The following is a 19,056-nucleotide window of genomic DNA, read 5'->3' on the forward strand; positions in this document are numbered from 1 at the left end:
CCCGCCGAAGGGTCCAATCCGGCCCCGTAGGTTGAATTTGTGAAATACAAAAATTACACTGGCAATATTAACAGTCAATGATTTTACTTTAGGGCCCATAACAAGCCCTACTTTAGCCTCAAGTGGGTCAGATCAGTAAAATACTACCATAAAAACCTACAAATAATGACAATTCCAAATTTTTCCTCTGTTTCAGTGTAAAAAAAAAAAAAGTGAAATTACATGAAAATGTGTAAATTTACAAACTAGCCTTTCACAAAAAATATGAAAAACTAGAAATGTGTTAAGAGAAGTAAGTGCAATTTGACTAATATTCTGCCAGTTACTAAAATATTTGGTGTATTTGCGGATCCATTGTGATCTGTAAGTTGTAATGCACATTTACAAAGCAGATACGCAGAGGCATGATATAGTTAAAATTGCGCTTATTTTTCCTCAATAAATGTCAGTTTTTTCATGGTTGTTCATGTCATTCACATTTTTAAAAGGACAGTTTATAGACTTAAACGTTTCCACAATGTAATTTTACTTTTTTTTTTTTTACTATAAAAGACATTGAAAGGTTTGGAGTTGGCATGATTTATATATTATTATGTTATTAATTCACTGGTTGGGCCCACTGCAGATCATACTGGGAGGATGTGGCCCCTGAACTAAAATGAGTTTGACACCCCTGCCACAGGGTATATAAATGTGACACGTATACCTTTTCCATTTGTACTCAACTGTCTTTGCACAAAAGGTTGAAAGTAAATACTTCATGCTCCAAACAGGTTTAGTCTGCTCAGCCTGTGCACTACAATAACGGTATCCAGTACCTGTGCCACTACGCATGCGCAGATGAACCCGGAAACGCAGGCGTTAACTACTGCTAACCACCATGGATGTTGCTAACTAACAACGACCGACCGACTCTCCGATGCTGGAATCATGTCTTGAAAAAAAAGGAGACTAAAAGGTACGACTCTATAGGACTGTCTTGTTTTTACACCATACATGGCTACATTTAAGGAATGTGGACTGTGATAACCTGCGGAAACATGACAGTTGTGGTGCGAATGATGCTAACTCTGAGTTCTGTTCCTCTTTTGTACCGTCAGCTCTTTGAAGCTACAATAGTCTGTAGCTTACACTGTTTGTATGCAAGTGCACACTGTACATAGTGCCCAAACGAAAGCCTGTGTATGGTTTTCCATTTAGTTGTCCAGGAGTTTTGGAATCAATATATAAATCCATTATAATGCAATATAATAGTTGACGTGTTTCCTCCTGGTTCTCAACTAGTGAAATGTTTTAATAGATAATACAGATGTTCACTTTGCTTCTGCTTCAGCATGCTTTCATCATCAGTGAGGGTCAAAGACTAATGCGAAGTTTTTGGGAACTATACTAGACAACAAACTAATATTTGAGGGTGATATTTGTTGTACAAGAAAAACCAGCAGTGTCTGTTTTTTTCTGTGGGAGTTCATATCATTCCTAGTTGAAAGTTCACTGATCATATTGTTTGTTTTTTGTTTTTTATGTTCTGTATTGTGTTATGTTATGTTAAACACAAAAATGAACTGTGCACATGTTTAATGTATGAGGCAAAATAACTTGCACTGCAACAGTTACATAAGACTGCAGACACCAGTTGGATTTTCACTTACTTTTACATTAACAATTTCAGTTTCAGCTCGTCTAAACCAGCTAAAACTGAGACATTCACACAGTATATCCTCTACCATCTTCCTCCTGAAATTTAGCAGGAGAAAGTAATTGTGTAGTCACAGTATTTTACCAATTGACCAAATATTTTTACCTCCTTTTTTTTTTGTGGCATATATAAATCTGAGGAATCACCTGAGGACATTGTGCTTACCTAGTGAGCTTATCTGTTAAGTGTTTTCTTGCTAATATTTCATTGCAAGTTTGAGAAAAGAAATTGCACAGTTTCTAGACAAATAAAATCAGCTCCACAAACCACATGACCTCTGACCTCTTACCTCAGCCCTAAGAAACCAGAGGAAAAGCATGCTTTGTGTCTCGTATCTTTTCGCACGTACCTCACTGTTGCAGTTGATTGAAGGATCATTTACTCTGGTCACCTGCAGGTGAACAAGACTGGAGGAATGTCAGTCCATGTTTTAATCACAGTGTTTGTTTTTTTTATGTTCTTTCAAAGAGCTTAGTTTGTCACAGAACAAACCATTTATAGGATCAAACACCCAAACCTGATTTGGCGCTGGTTTTCAATGGACCCTTTGCTGTGCTGCAAAAGTATTAGGTCTAACCCGTTTTCAACAACCACTCTTTTGTTGTCCGTCTCACATTTGTACCATTGTGTGTTCAGCATGTGACTATCCTCACTACTGTGTTTATGTCCCAACAGGTTCTACTACAGTTATTTCCAATCTCAACCATGGTCTGCTGCCATTCTTGCCCCAGATTATGCTCGCGCTCCTCGGTCTACACTCTGGCCCTGGGTGTCGGCTTTGTAACCTTGGGGACCAGTCGCATCCTGCTGCTCAAGTTTTCTGCCAATGCTGGTGACAGACTGACATACTTTTATTTTCCACACAGAGATAAGATCATCTGATGGGAATATGCATTTTAATACTAGGGCTAGGTTTGAAAAACATATTTTCTGATTTAAATTAATCTTCATTAAAATGGTCCTATATCTGTATTAAAGTCATGCATTAATAAAGCTTTAAATCCATTATTCTGTATCCCACTGCATTAAAGAATTCACTTATTGGTACTTGTTGGTAATGTTAAATAAAAACCATCTTAACATAATTGCTTTGGGTAAACTTTTTAATGTAAATGTTAACATTTTTAATAAATACATTTGTAATAACAAGTTGGAATATTTCTTGTAAAATTTCCAGCTTTATATCTCTAAAAATATTAAATATAATTAAATAATTAAATAGGTCATCAAATCAAAGTTGGACTTTGTGAATTGGAACTGCGTCACTTTGGAGAATTAATGGTGCAATTTCCAGCCATATTACCATTTAACGTGTTTAAAGCATTTTAAGTTGTTGTTTTCTTAGTGTCAACCTTGTATTAACCCTTGTTTCTGGTCCATTTGCAGAGAACAAGTATGACTTTCACCCTGCTTCTGTTAATCTACTTGCTGAGGGACTCAAGCTGCTCTTCTGTCTGGTTATGTCCATTAGGGTCATAGTCCGAGGTACAGTAAACATGAAGACCACAGCTGTTTAAATGTGTTTCTGCACAGCCTTGTAAAGTGTGTTTATTTGCTCCTTTTGTTTGTTTCTTCAGAGGGGAGATCATGCAGAGAATTAGGATATTCTTCCAGTACCTCCCTCCTTATTTCTCTGAAGTGGGCTGTCCCTGCTTTCCTCTATTTTCTCGACAACCTCATCATCTTCTATGTGATGACCTACCTACAGCCTGTTAGTTACAAGATAAAGAAATGAAATCACTTGAGTTTTGAATGTTTTCTTTTACTCCTTGGCTTCTATTGGAATCTGTATTGCTCAAATTCCAGATGTTCAACTTCTGTCAGCATACAAAGTTCACCCTGCTGATAACTAATATCAACACATCTTACATGTATATGAGCTGTTTATTGCAGTTGCCGTGTTCTGTTATCACTTAGCAATTTGAGATCTAAGCCTTTTGTTGTTCCCATTGTCCCCAGGCAATGGCAGTGTTGTTTTCCAACTTTGTCATCTTAACTACAGCTGTTCTCTTCAGAATTGTTCTCAAGTAAGTAATCAGTTACTATGTAATGTTCTTTATCATTTCTTTTTCTTTTCCTGTTCAGAGACAGTGTTCACTAGAATATGGTAATCTGTGTGTATCTCAAACTAGGGATCACCCACTATGTTTTTTTTTTTTTCAGCTCCAGTACCTGTAAATGATCAAGGAGACTGATAAACCGATATTTGTAACCACTATATCTATGAAATAAAAAGTAATTTGAAAATTTAGAGTAACACACACATGCACACACAACTCCAGCACAAAGCTAGATGTCTTATAATGTAGTATATGTTTAATTAAAAGGTACGTTTTGGGAAATGATTAATAAAAAAACAAAGTATCATATCTCCCTGAAGATTTATGAAGTAGTAGAAAAAAAACTTGTAAAATGTAATGTAGTAGTAGTAGTAGTAGTAGCCCCCCCCCAAAAAAAAAAACGTAATGAAATGAAATTCTGAATATTGGATCAATTCTTAGACACACTGATAGTTGCTGTAATCCTGTGTAAAATCTCTGTTAAGCCAATTTATGGTTAGGTTGTATAAAATCTTGAATAAAAAATATGCCTATTTTGTGGTACATGACTGTGTATAGTGTATTAATTCAGATACAGTCATGGAATTAAACATGTATTCCCTGTTAACAAAATAAAATGCAAGATGTGTACCACAGGTCTAACTATAATTTGTGACTCTCCTCTCTCCCTCAGGAGGCGTCTGTCCTGGGTCCAGTGGGCAGCCTTAGTTGTCCTCTTCCTGTCCATTGTTTCCCTGACGACCGGATCGGGGGGAAGCCAACACTCAATAGTAGTGCCAGCTCTCCACTCTAACCCACTCTCCACCCCCTCCAACTCGTGCCTGCTCTACACACAGCTTCTAGAGCAGATGAGGAACAGCAGGTAACATTGTGAACAAATTAAGTAGTTGGTTATTTAAAGGGAAAATAGATCAGGATTTTCCTGCTACATAAGACCATATATCACATTCTGTCCCCAGGGTTTAATGCAATTACTAAAGTGTAACTCAAACGCAGACAGCTGTTAGAATTAAATGTTAAAAAATACCTTTACAATATGAAAACAACATTACCATTGTCAGATTTGTAAGACTCACCCAGTCACACATTAAAACTACGCTAAATCACCCACATCCACATATTGATAAAACTAGGTTATATAGGTTATCTATGAAATATTACGATTGCTAAAACAAAATAATAATGCATAAAACATATCCACACACCTGGTGAACAGCAATTATGTTACTACATCATCGTAAATCACGCACACAAGGTAAATCCATCTACAAGGAATCCATTTATCAGTCAGTTGAGCTGTAAAACAGTTGGTAAATTAACTGCATTTTCTAAATCAAATCATGTCTCAGAGAAGAACTTAAGGAGAATTCATGACTTGCATATATGTCTTTCATATATCAGGGTTTCATACAGTCTATATTATTGTTAGTTTTTGATGTCTTCATGGCCAGAAAAACCTCTGGCCATGTTGATACTGTGTTCAGGTGCTGATTGTGAATCTCTGTTCCTGGAGAAATGTGCCTGTAAGGCTTTTTTACATCTTTATTTGGTGATGAAAGCTGGAACCATGTATGTCCCCTGCCACCAGATCAGCTAATAAGAAAAAAATGTATTCTTTTCATTTGTAATAAATGGTTTTCAACCTGTAGAGGGCAATCTAAATGCATGTTTAAAATCTGGAATGCTTGAGGGTTGGATTAGACTTAATACTCACAATTAAACTGTGTTAGCTTTAAGTCTGGCTTCACTAAGAAACTGAGTTGGTAGACACATTCATCTGATGTAATGATGTAATGTCCAAGGTACATAAATACCATACGTTATTTATTTAATGTTGTTAAGAGGTTTTCAGTCATTAAGGATTCTGTCTGCTGTTCTGTTTTCTTTTGTTTTTTTGGTTCCTACCCCAGTGTCAATGAATCGTGGGCCATGCCCCTTCCTGGGCAGGAATGGAGGGACCGGATCGTAAAGAAGCTTCAATCTATAGGCTTCGGTTACATCCTGTTGATTCTCCAGTGTTTTATCTCCGCTATGGCCAACATCTATAATGAAAAGCTTCTCAAAGATGGAGACCAACTCACTGAAAGCATCTTCATACAGAACAGTAAATTGTAAGATGAATACCAAGACAAAGGAGGCTTCACTGACTTTGGGTGTTATTCTAATCTCAGTGCATCCCCTGTGCTCTTACAGGTATGCCTTTGGACTGGTTTTTAATGGTCTAACCCTTGGACTTAGCAGGGAGGCTCGAGGCATTACCATGCACTGTGGTCTCCTACATGGACACAACATCTTCTCCCTGGGCCTGGTGCTGGTCACTGGTAAGTAACAGGAAGTGCATTTAATTCATATTTTCTCATTTTCAGTATCTCAAAAGTTCATGTTAAAATCTTGCTTGTTTCTTGCCAAATAAAAACGTATTATTGTTTTGTTTGGAAAATAAAAAGCACTACAATAGTATTTATGGGACTCTTTTGAACCCTTTTTGAACAAATGACTGATGCCCTCATCTATTGGGGATGTCTATAATTGTGATTAAAAAAAAAAAAAAAAAATACAATCTCCTCTCACATTCACTCACTCACACTCTTGTCTTCTTTCCAGCTGCTCTGGGTTTATCTGTGGCCTTCATCCTGAAATTCAGAGACAACATGTTCCACGTGTTGACGGCACAGGTCACCACCGTTCTGGTTACCACCCTCTCCCTCTTCCTCTTCAATTTCCACCCTTCACTAGACTTCTTCCTCCAGGCTCCCATAGTTCTATTGGCCATCTTTATCTACAATGCCAGCCGGCCCAAAGACCTAGAATACAGCCTGCAGCAGGAAAAGCTTCGGGTTATCAACGGAGAGGTGTTCGAGAGGTCCAGAGGGGTAGGGAATAAACGACAAAAAATACAAATCTGTTTTGCTCATGCACACAGACACTCCTGCAGTGCAACTGCCATGTAAAGGCCCCTCCTCTCCTCCCACACACACACACACCAATGTCTCTGTAGGAAATTTGTTTTTTTTTTTCCCTCTAATGTGATTTTGCTCAAAGTGAAAACTGCTTTACCTCAAGTAATCTCATCAGGTCATTGTGGTTTATTGGATTTTGAAAGAGGAAGCCATTAGCTAGTTAAATGAGGCTGAATGAGGACACTGATGTGGACTTGGCAGACTTTGTGGTGATTTTCATGACCGGTAACCTGTCCAAAACTGGGCCCACTCCTATAATAGGCAAGGTATTTCTTCTGTGTTTTCAAGGGAGCCTTCTGCTGCCTGAAAACAACTTGAAAATAGCTTTCTGTGATTGCACTGAGGTATAGATGTGGAAAATAAAGTGACTGATTGTTTATTTCGAATATCAACATTTAAAATCAATACAACAAGAAAAATCTATATAAAAAAAGAAAAGAAAACATATTTGAAAAGGAGCGGGATGAAGTTCATTTTATATACTCCTGTCCCCTACCCCATCCTTCTACTGAACATCAATTCTCCTGTCATTTCCCATAAGTAAGCTTAACAAATCTCATACATATCAAACTAAATTCTGACTAAGCCTGCACAACACAAATAAACTCTGTCCCTTTTATAGCAGTAATAGACATATCAAAAGTAAACTGTCCATTTCATGACAGTATATACATCAAAATTAAACTCTGTCCATTTCATGACAGTATTATATGGCAAAAGTAAACTGTCAACACACTGATCTTCTGACTTGTTTTTAATGTGTGTTTTGTTGTAGGATGGCGAGGAGTTGGAGCTACTGACAAAGCCCAATACAGACAGTGAATCTGATGAGGAGTCACTGTAATATTGTGTTAACGCTCACCTATGAGGAAGAAGTGTTCTTTCTTGATTGGCCCTGATGGTAAACTAAACCATAGACTCCTGTGACGCCGTCTGCCGAAGCATTTATTGAAAAGATCAGTGATTTTTTTTTTTTTTTGATGAACTTGTAGTAAACATGTTTGCACTTTCTTTATGACAGGTGAAAAAAAACCTGAGGATTTTGTAAATATTGAAATGTGCCTGTCTGTGTAAAAGTGCTGTCTGTTTTATACCACAAGAAACCCAACTCATTTCATTTTACAGTATGCTCTGGAGAATTGTTTAAGGGCTTCTGTTTGAGACAGATTGTTTTCTCCGGGGATTTTTGCTGTATGTGTAACTTTTGATTTGGTTAAAAGTGATGTGAGAAATGAAATGACCAGCGGCCACATTTTTGCCAGTTCTGTGAATGTATCAGGCTATTGTTACTGAGGTGGAAACATTTAGGGTCCCAGTAGCTTCAAAAAGGACAATTTAATTGTAATTGTAGCTTTATAAACATATAAAAGACTGCTTATCCAGCTACGAAGGGTGGGATGGACCTCACCCATCAGCATTTGTTTTGTATCGTGAAAAGCACAAACTTGCTTGAGATTCTCTTACTTGGCCTTGAACTTTTTTGTTACATGTCTGAGTATTATTTGAGATACTAAGAAATATTTCTCTTATAGTTTTGTTTGTGCCATACTTCAATGTACCTGTATGAATGCTAAAGCTGCTATGGAATAAATTTCAGATTATGTATACCACTGAAACGGCTAAATGTTCTGATTTCAGAATAAAAAACAAGACATCTGATCATTTTAAAAGTTGAAACTGTAAGATATGATAGAAAATGCAAATGTCATGGAAGACGGAGATGATGGAAAATGTTAAATGTTGATAATTACTGGAAATAAATGAGAGTATAACTGGAGGTGAAAACTAATGGTGAGAGATGAGGCTTAAAGAATGTGGTCAGAAAGAAGAGATAGTAAAGAGCTTAAAGTAAAATGGAATAGAAGGAAAATGTGAAATACACAGTACAATACCGGTAATCTTTCACCCTTGGAATGTATTGTACTATTCTGTTTAGAAAAATATTTACATTCAAGTGTAGAAACAGGTTCATCTTGTAGCTTAAGAAATCCTTGAGGAAAATTAATTTTTGTAGCTATCAGCAACACTTGGCTGAGCTGCCCTGGCCACTGAAGTAAACTCTTAAATGATTATCTTTGACACTTGGTTAGGCCACTAGGAGGGGATATATCTCAGAGGATTTTTACACTTAGTAATTTGTACTCAGACCTTGGTTATGAGTGTTGATACATTGTGAAAAGGAAGGACAAAGACCAATATTTGTAGTAAACAAATGTTTATTTGTCATATAGTACAATAGAGTATAAATAAAACATTGTATAGCAACAGAAACTTTACAAAAGAGAAATAGTGTGACAGCTTCATACAATAACTAATAACTGCACCTTGAATGCAACAGATGTCAAATAAATACACACTGTATGCTTTACTTCAGCCCATTATCTACAAAATAGGTCTTTGCTAGTAACTGATGGTGAAAACGTCAAAATGACCGGGTAGGTAAATTGGGGTGGGGGGGTGGGGGCAGATCATGTAAAATGTAACACACTGCTGTTTGAAGCTGGAAGTGACAAATATATCAAACAAAAACAACACAACAGATCCCTGAACCTTCAGACTCATTTGAGCATGTATTGACTAACTAGCAGACTCTTGAAAACGTCTATTATTTGCATCATACTATGCTATATATTAAAGAACTGGAAAGGTGAAAGCAACAGTTTTTACGCCTCCACTAAGTGCTACGAAACATTCAAAGACCTCACTCGATCTGAGCAAATCAGAGGATGGGAAGATTGAAAGGGTTTGGGGTCAAAAGAAGAGGAGAGGGCAGTGAGGGAGGAAGGGATGTGTTTCCCGTTAGTAACCATAACCCTGGTGATATCCATCCTGGTAACCGTGTTCATATCCGTGCTGATGGTAACCATAGCCACCATACTCATCCTCAGGGCAGCGCATGCCGAGTGACTGCTGGATGGCCATCTCCTGTCTGCGTAGCTGCATAGAGTCTACCAGGTCATAGATAATAGCCATGGACCACATTGGTGATGGATACCAGGATTTAACGTTGCCATCCTTTCCAACTAGCAACATGGAGAAGTATTCTGGGCTGATCTGGAAGTAGTTCCTCATGTCCTTTACTAAAGTAGCAGACAGGCCTTCACGATCCACTGTAGCACTCCCTGGTTATGACAGTGATAAAAGATACTTGAATTTTGGAGAAACAAGTTTTGTTCAGCAGCAAAAATGCACAGTTGATGTTATTTTCAATGATGGTAAAAGTGTGATGATCCTTTACTTAACATTGCACTATGAAAACATCATCATCACTCACTTATCCATATAGTTGTGATAGTGTTTAACCCTTTCATGCATAAGTCACTCCAGTGGACAGTTATTCTCCAGATGTTCTCTTGTATATTAATGGGTTTAGTTGTTTTAGTTCCATATCAGCCAACACAGTGGACACTTACGCATCATCTCATATCCCGATATTCATACCATTACTGTAACTTTGCTGTTCTTGATAAACCTGATCTGCACTAACATGTTTGAGTGTAAATCAATTGTTATTTGTTAAACAAGAAGGGTTTTTTTTGCACATTGTCTCGATAAAGTGAGGAATTAATAACATTAGAATATGTTAAAATGTGAGAAGACATCAGATTAGCAGCATTAAACATGTTTTTATTTCATTGTTTTCATATCCCTCTCTGATATTTAGTTTTAAACACGTTTCTTTACTTCAAAAATTAAATGCATGGATATTTTTGTAACTCCACAGAAAAAAAAACCTTGATCGCATTGTTTTTTTCATGCCTAAGGAAGAATAAAAACACTGAAGAAAAAAATCTTGACTGAGGTTCCCACAGTTAATGCATGAAAGGGTTAACCTATAGTTCAGTGTTTTTCAACCTTGGGGTCGGGACCCCACATGGGGTTGCCTGGAATTCAAATGGGGTCGCCTGAAATTTCTAGATAAAATGATAAAAAAAAAAAAAACAAACTTACTAATAAAAAATATATGGTGAGTTAAGAGACAATTGTAATCCCATAAAAGACATGACAGACGATGAAGCTGAAACTGAAGCACTGTGGTTCTGTTTATCTCTTAAATGTTCATTGTGGCAAGTTTAAGATCCTGCAGTTCTTTCATAATTCATAGTTTGAGTTCTTGTTTGTTCAGTATTAATTGTCAGCCTTGTAAATCCAAGCTGGACTGACTGTACATATCCTGACCAAAGAAAATCAAATTCTCACTTTGTGCAGTAATCTACACCTGGCTTTTCTGCCTCCATCCATAATAATATACATTATATACACTAAATGTCATCTAAAATTAACGTTTATTTGCAACATAGTATAGCAAACTATTACATGATCAAAAACAAATTAATTTTAGAAAAAAAAAAAAAAAGTCTCCATTTTGAATGTCTGGGGTCGCCAGAAATGTATGATGTTAAAATAGGGTCACGAGCCAAGAAAGGCTGGGAACCACTGCTATAGTTCCATAGATGGTAGAGGTTTCTATTATTTTTATTGTTGTAATAGTAGTATATCCATTGTTAATACTTGTTGTTGTGTAGTAGTAGTATATCCACTGTTAACACTTGTTATTTAGTAGTAGTATATCCACTGTTACTACTTGTTATGTAGTAGTAGTATTAACAGTCATGGACCTTTGTTCTGGCTTTTAGTAATTATACTAACACCAGCTGATCTACTTTTGACAGTTCTAGTTCAGTTATCTGTGCATCAACTACATCCATGTGTCTCCCCCTACTTCCCCCCTTCTCCCCCTCTCCCCTAGTCTCTCTCTCTCTCTCTCTCTCTCTTCTTCTCCCCCTTTACCCTCTCTCTTTCACCCCAACTGATCAAGGCAGATGTCCATCCTCCTGGAGTCTGGGTCTGCTCCAGGTTTCTGCTGTTAAAGGGAAGTTTTTCCTGACCACTGTCACCAGTCACAAGTGTTTGCTCCTGGAGGATTCTGTCTGGTTTTGACCGGCTCGATATATAAAGTGTAGATAGCTTTTGTTATGATTTGGCGCTATATAAATAAAATTTGATTGAATATGATTGATTGAAAACACTCAGCTACAAATAAACCTGCATTTGAAACCTTCGGAAAAAGCCAAAAAGTTAAATGAGTGTTTAGTAAATTGTTCCTGTCAGTGTTTTACAATTCCATGATGTTTTTGGATTCATTCACTGATGCTCATGTTGCATTTTACAGCTGTAGACTTTTAAAGTTTGAGCTCATTTGAACTATTTTATAGACTGGAGTGTAGTGTGATCTACAGCAACGCATTATTTTTTATAGGATCCTCATATATTTGTAGTATTTCTGTCTCTGTTTCAGCCTTGTGATATACAGGGGTTGGACAAAATAATGGAAACACCTTAAAAAATCAACAAAATATAATTTAATATGGTGTGGGTCCGCCTTTTGCGGCAATTACAGCCTCAATTCTCCGAGGTATTGATTCATACAACTTGTGAATTGTTTCCAAAGGAATTTTAAGCCATTCTTCAGTTAGAATACCCTCCAACTCTTTTAGAGATGATGGCGGTGGAAATCGACGTCTTACTTGAATCTCTAAAACTGACCATAAATGCTCAATAATGTTGAGGTCTGGGGACTGTGCCGGCCATACGAGATGCTCAACTTCATTAGAATGTTCCTCATGCCATTCTTTAACAATTCTAGCTGTATGGATTGGGGCATTATCATCTTGAGGTGAAGGTGTTTCCATTATTTTGTCCAACCCCTGTATAATCATACAGTCACGGAAAAAATTATCAGTCATCAAAAACAATATTTATGCAATCAAGTACTAAGTCCTGTGTGTATCATGTGACTAAAACAGACAGAAAAGAAAACATGGAATGCCTAAAAGCACTGTTTTTGTCAGTGCAATGCCATAGATACTGATGTAAGAACTGAAGTGATTTTGGTTATTATCAAGAAAACATGGAAAATGGCTAAATATCAGCTCTGAAATTAAACTGTTATGAGCTATTGATGTTGTTATCATTATATTTGTCCAAACAAATGTACCTTTAGTTTTACCAGGCAGTAACATGAACAAGAAATTGAAGAAAACAAGAGTGGTCTAATAATTATAACATTTTCCAGCTCATCCAGGAATGTTTTTAATATTTACTTATTCTAAGAAAGAGAAGAGATTAAAATTCAAGCTGTAAAGGACCACTTCATCCTTAAGTTTATTAATAAATCTGAAAATAATGTTCATTTTTTGCCTGTCGTCAAGTACCATTCTTAACAATTACTATGACTATGATCAGTAATATATTAATTGAACACACTACATTTAAGTATTTATTATATGAAAATACCAGTTGGATGCCATTTGTCAAGCTGCTTATGGGTTTTAGGTAATTCTCCATCAACTGTATGTTTTCCTCATTTTTGTATCTGTGTAAACCAAAAAAAAACCAAAAAAAACAAGTGTTTTTCACTGGACAGAAAATTTTAATCTTAAAAGTAACTGCTAACTAAAACTTTCCAATAAATGTAGTGGAGTAAATAGTACAATGTTTCCCCCTCTCATTACATTCCACAACTGGTAATTATTTATGATATATAAAACCGTCTGACAGTTACATTACCTCCACATGCTGGGCTCAGATGCCAAAAGCACAAATTATGACCGACTAACAATTTTTGGCAACAGCTCTTATTACAGTCTTGCTTAATCCTTACTCCTGATTCCTTTTCCCCAGTAAAGTTAACGCCCCGTTTGATAAAGAGTTCTCTTGAGTCACGTTTGCCAGGGTCATATAATGTGAAAGGAATAATTCATGTTTTGAGTCAGAGATGCCTGTTGCAGCAGCCCCACACATGCTTCTGCAGCTGAGGGGTTGAATGGAGACTGTCCTGGTTCTTTAAAAGTTCCTCTGGGAACATGGTTCAACACAGAGTAGACCTCAGAGCTCAGATTCTCTTTACCATATGTTGAAACACTGATGAGAAGGAGAATACGCAAACATTGGCTTGTGCAGGGGGATTTCTGGATTGATTATGATTCTGGAGTAAAATTTTTCACTTGTAGCTTCCGAATAAGAAATGTGTTTGAAAGGCAAACTGCAGAGTGTCAGTCTGAACACATGGTCTGAGCATTTAGTAAAAGAAGGCACTGTGTGTATTAGAGGTGCTATGTTTGTTTAAGTGTGTGTGTTTACCAGAGACATGCCTGACCTGCAGTAACGTACATAATTTTATATGAGAATGTCCTTCTTACCATTGATAGGATACAGCTCCAGGACTCCGCCCATATCCGGTGGCTCTGTGCCGACCAACTTCAGAATGGCGATGTGCCTCAGACCTGTCAGTACAGAAATGAACAACACAAATAAGAAACAAACACACATCTAAGAAAAGTGACTTTAAAAGATTCAACAGAAGGGGAACACTGCATCTGGAATATGCTGACCAACTGCTTCTTATCCATCAGTCCTTCTGCTTATTCAAGCTGATTTCATTGCTGTTGTTTATTATTGGAACCACCTTAGTGCTGGTTTCTAAGTAAAGGGAGGAGAATGTGGTGGTCTTACAAATCCAGCCAAAAAAGCTGTTTCCTCTGAAGCGAGAAAGCCCACATTAAACACACGAGAGTGCTGGCTTTACTTGATGAGAGCCAAGTGCTGAATACCAGGATCAAACATCTCAGGCCTTCAGCCCAGTCAGCGGCACAGGCCTTTGTCTGGGACGGGGAGGGAGGGAACATCCCTGGTGCCAACTTGGCCAAGAGCAACACATGAGGGGAAAAAAGTCCTCACAGACCTCAGTCTGGGCCTGCTGATAAGCAGGACAAGCTTTTCCCTCAGTCAGCTGACTCGCTCACATTAAAACAGATGCAGTATATCCCGACGTCATGGTTGGATGGGTGTTACTTCTTATTAAAACACTGTATAATTCAGTTCAGAGTAGGGCTGAACACAGCAGGGTTTTCACAGTTTTTGATGGTGATCCAGGACATGAATCTACTGGATTCATGCAGTATGAGCGCATTTAACATGTCATAATAAAGAAAACTGAATCATTTACAAACTCCTTTGGCCTTTTACTCACCATTATTCATCATATATGACATATGTTCTTCAGGTATAAACCTAATTGTTAACCTTTTGCTACACTGGTTTCACCTAATATTAATGTTACTTCACAATAACATGCAACTGTCACACGTTTGATGGCGATGGATATGTCTTTATATTGCTTTAAATTCTATGGAAAATCTGTCAAGTTTGGGGGAATGTTGTGGGTGCAGATGACCTAAGGGCCTGGTATTAACCCATAAAGACCCAGTGCTACTGTTATGACTCTTCCAAAATATTTTTTTCTCTACATTTTTATCGTCTCCTCAGTGATTTATCACCATTTATTTTGACATTAGCCTCTGGCTTTTGCATTTTTTTCAGTGAGCATCAGTTATTTTCCTATATTTAATTTACTGACCATGTTGGCCTAAATGTTCATAAAAGCTCAAATCAGCTTAAAAACAGAGAAAACTGATGAAAAAGTGACTTTTTCAGCAAAATACATCATTAACTAAACATAATCCTAGTGTCTCCATCCACTGTCATTGATCCAACTCTATTTGTTTTTCAGGTGAATCAATGTTATAGAAGATGACGGTGTTTCCACGTTCACCACGTAGCCTCTGAACGTCCAAATGGGTCATATCTGATGACCATGAAAAGATGACAAGCTGCATTTTACACCAATTACTTACATGTATTGATAGGATTAGTGGATCAACAGGTATTAAACAGTTCAGATCAGTAGATGGTTTAAGTCACCGGTGGCTGTTTGGGTCTTTATGGGTTAAGACACCGATAAGAGCTCCATCATGAAGCAGTATAGCTATTCATTAGGAACATAGTCTTATTTTAGCTTATATTCATGTAAAATGAGCAAAACACATGCAGCTTTTGTAATAATCATTATACCACCATTCAGGCTAATGTCAAAATAAATGGTGATAAATCACTTAGGAAACGTTAACAGCCCTTCATTATGACCTTTGATGAATTGTTTAGAAAATTGAGGTTGAGTTGTCAGTGTTTTAAATACAATCACTTTCTTATTAAATTTGTCAGATTTATACCACATGTATCCCATTTATAACAAATGTTGGCTTTCCACTTCTTTGTCACAGTGGTCCAGTATCTTTTTCCAAAACATTCATAAGCTCTTTGAAGTAAACAGATCTATTCTATGATTTGTCACAGATTTATGAAGCAATAAGTGATTTATGACAGCAGTTACTACTTGTAATCCTTAGAAAGTTCTACTCAGTACTCTTAAGCTCATTTACTAACATCCTAACCAGAGCTTGTTGTCCACTTTATTGTTTTATCTCTTTCTTTTTTTCACTGTGTAAAGTATTAAATGACAATATGTTTTCAACAGTATGCGTGTGATGATCTTAAACGCTATAAAAAATGGAAAGAAGTGCGAGCCAGATGGAAATCTCAGAAATCTTGGTTTGATATAAACAAAGCTGGAATATGAGGTTCAAGTAAAGGAGAGTGTTCTGATGACAGCATTTATTTGGTTTTACTGACAAATGGGATTCAGACTTTTTAAAGTTTACACATCTCTTACATAAATCTGTCAGACACGTCAGGCTGTGGAGATTTGTACAGTTTAGATGAATGTCTCTTTTTGAGATATACGATATTAACATAAGTAACTGTGGAAAAGCTGACTAACTGGGAGGCTAAAAAGGTTGTCGTCAAGGAAGAAAAAGAGCCCCAGACAGAACAGAACAGAACAACTCATGCTTTTTCAGTCATGTGGGATCTTTTGCACATCTCTCTGTGCACACTCGCACAAACATACAGTTCGCACTAACACAATAACAGGTGCAGATGGTAGTTGGAGGTTTGCAGTAAACAAACCACTTGCAGTATTCAGATTTGATTTACATATTCATAAATCCTCTAAATAATATGTTGGCGGGCAGTGACAGATGTTTGGGTAAAGTGAAGGTCACCGTGAATTTGCAGGTATTTACTTGAATATGTGTACATTTTTAACGCTCTCCTCATCTAAGGTCTTATATTTAGAGTTTCTTTTTGAGGTAGAAACTCTCAAATCCTACTTTTTCTGAGAAGTGACGCTTCTTTTGTTTGTTTCTGGCTGCAGAAACAGGAAATTGTTTAGAGCACAAACAGTGTAGTCAGCATGAGAGGACATAACAAGTCCAACTCAGCACGAACAGACGGATACGAAACAGGTCACACAGATTGTAAGTGACTGACATAAAATGGCCGTGCAATATGAAGATGGAGCTCTTTAAAGGTCAGATTCTCAAAAATGGCATGTATTCTGCATAATTACATGTATTTTGCTCTTGTAGATGGTGGATCTTGCTACTTGAAATATTCATTTATGAGATGCTACAACTGCAGTATAACACAAGTTCTGGTGCTAAAACACTGAAATACTCCAATTATTTAGCATTCTTGTCTGGTTTCTCTTTCTTTTCTGTTTCTTTGAGAATTTCTTATCCGATCTTCTTTCCAATTGTTAAAGAAGATTTGGGAGAAGGAGTTGGGCAGAACATTAGAAGATAATGCCTGGGTAAACATCTGTGAAAGAATTCATTTCCTTTTACAAGTAATAAAATTAATGAAGCTCATTTTAAATTCATCCACAAACTCTACCTAACTCCAAAAAATATGCATAGAATATCAAGGAATATCTCATCAGTGTGCCATAGATGCAAAAAGAGGGAAGGGACGTTCATGCACATGTTCTGGGACTGCGACCTTTTAAAAAGTTATTGGAGCTCAATTCACTCTTTCACTCAATCAGTCTTGGACTTACAATTTGATGTAAGCAGCCGTTTATATTGACTAAATGACACATATAATTTACAGTTAGATCATAAAAAATGCAGGATACTAATTTTAACCCTTTCATGCACAGTGGTCACTCCAGTGGACAGTTCTTCTCCAGCTGTTCTCTTGTACATTCATGGGTTTTGTTGTTTTAGTTCCATATCAGCCAACACAGTGGACACTTATGCACCATCTCACACCCTGACATTCATACCATTACTTTAACTTTACTGTTCTAGATAAACCTGATTTGCAGTGAGATGTTTGAGTGTAAATCAACTGCTAATAAAAATTGGGAATATGATAAAATGTAAAAAAAAAACAAAAAAAAAACATCAGATTAGCTCCATTAAAAATGTTTTGATTTTGTACATCACTTTCTGATATTCAAAAATTAAACACAAGGTGTCCAGCGGAGTGGACATTTTTGGAACTCCACAAAAAATAATGAAGGTAAATTTGTTTCTTTATTGCTTTAACCAAAAAAAAAAAAAATCATTAAAAAAAAAAAAAATCAATCAAAGAAAAAAATTACTTCAGTCAAGGAAAAAAAGTGTTCAAATGCAATTTTTTGGATCATATATATATTTTTTCATTCAAACACTTTTTTTTAATTACATTTTTTTTTTAGTTAAAGCAATAAAGAAACAAATCTACCTTCATAAAAAAACAGTTTTATTAAAAAAAATCAATTGCATTGTTTTTTCATGCCTAAAGATGAATAAAAACACTCAGGAAAAAAAATCTCGACTAAGGTTCTCATAATTCATGCATGAAAGGGTTAATTACTTATGTCGCAAAGAAATGCATACTTTTATTTTGGAAGAATGACTCCCCTCCATCTTCTAAGATTTTCCATGATCAATTGTCGTCTTTTTTACCTTTAGAAAAAATGACTTTGGATAAATAATTGTGGCCATCTCTTTAATGAATTTCGGTTGCCTTTACTTTCCGGTATGGAGAAAGTTTGAGTTTGTACGTCATGAATACTGCCCTATTATTGCTATTTATGTTACAGCATGCATCACTATGCTCATGCTTATGTTGTTGTTGTTACTGTTATTGTGACAATGATGAGGGTGATGATGATGATGATGATGATTATTATTATTATATATTTTTTAAATTTTTTTTTAAATGTATTTCTTCCTATATTCAGATTTTTATGTTTTTGGCTTGTGATTTTTGAGCGTGTTTAGTTGGTTTATTCCTTTAGGGGTGGAAGGCGGAAAGAGTGCACAAAGGAGAATTGCAAAAAGTAAGACCCAGTATGACTATGTACAGGGTGACACAAAAAAACAGGAACTTCTTAACAATCCAATAAAACCAAGAGTGATGGAAGAAAAATATTTTATTCATCGTAACTGAAACCTTAAATCATGCCATTTAAGAAACAATGATGGAATTTTCATTTTTTAAAAATTACTTCCTGTAGATGGCGTCCTCCTGTTCGAATGCATTCTTGAAATCTGCTGTTGAGATTCCTCATTGACCGCTGCAACATCTCAGCTGGGATACTGTGAAT

At 36.5% G+C, this 19,056-nt stretch overlaps 2 protein-coding genes across 4 annotated transcripts in view; one reads left to right on the top strand and one right to left on the bottom strand.

Annotated features, from left to right (window-relative positions):
- Positions 1-825: 825 nt before the first annotated feature.
- slc35a5 (solute carrier family 35 member A5) lies at positions 826-8,335 on the top strand. The gene is made up of 10 exons (XM_030124720.1): positions 826-958; positions 2,375-2,531; positions 3,086-3,184; positions 3,277-3,410; positions 3,659-3,726; positions 4,433-4,621; positions 5,670-5,870; positions 5,953-6,080; positions 6,364-6,632; positions 7,495-8,335. Exons 2-10 carry the CDS (start codon positions 2,405-2,407, stop codon positions 7,561-7,563), a joined length of 1,284 nt encoding a protein of 427 aa, XP_029980580.1. The 5' UTR covers positions 826-958; positions 2,375-2,404; the 3' UTR covers positions 7,564-8,335.
- A 582-nt stretch (positions 8,336-8,917) lies between these two features.
- ccdc80 (coiled-coil domain containing 80) overlaps positions 8,918-19,056 on the bottom strand; it is a 40,267-nt gene continuing 30,128 nt past the window's right edge. For 2 of the 3 annotated variants that reach the window (XM_030124718.1, XM_030124719.1), the window contains exons 9-10: positions 13,922-14,005; positions 9,519-9,841 (exon numbers count right to left, since the gene is read on the bottom strand). In XM_030124718.1, coding sequence (XP_029980578.1) covers positions 9,519-9,841; positions 13,922-14,005 — 407 coding nt within the window. Of the gene's footprint in view, positions 9,842-13,921; positions 14,006-19,056 lie in introns of all 3 variants that reach the window. The other variant, XM_030124717.1, reaches the window with a different exon arrangement.

Source organism: Sphaeramia orbicularis, chromosome 21 (genome assembly GCF_902148855.1).
Source record: "Sphaeramia orbicularis chromosome 21, fSphaOr1.1, whole genome shotgun sequence".
Taxonomy (NCBI): domain Eukaryota; kingdom Metazoa; phylum Chordata; class Actinopteri; order Kurtiformes; family Apogonidae; genus Sphaeramia; species Sphaeramia orbicularis.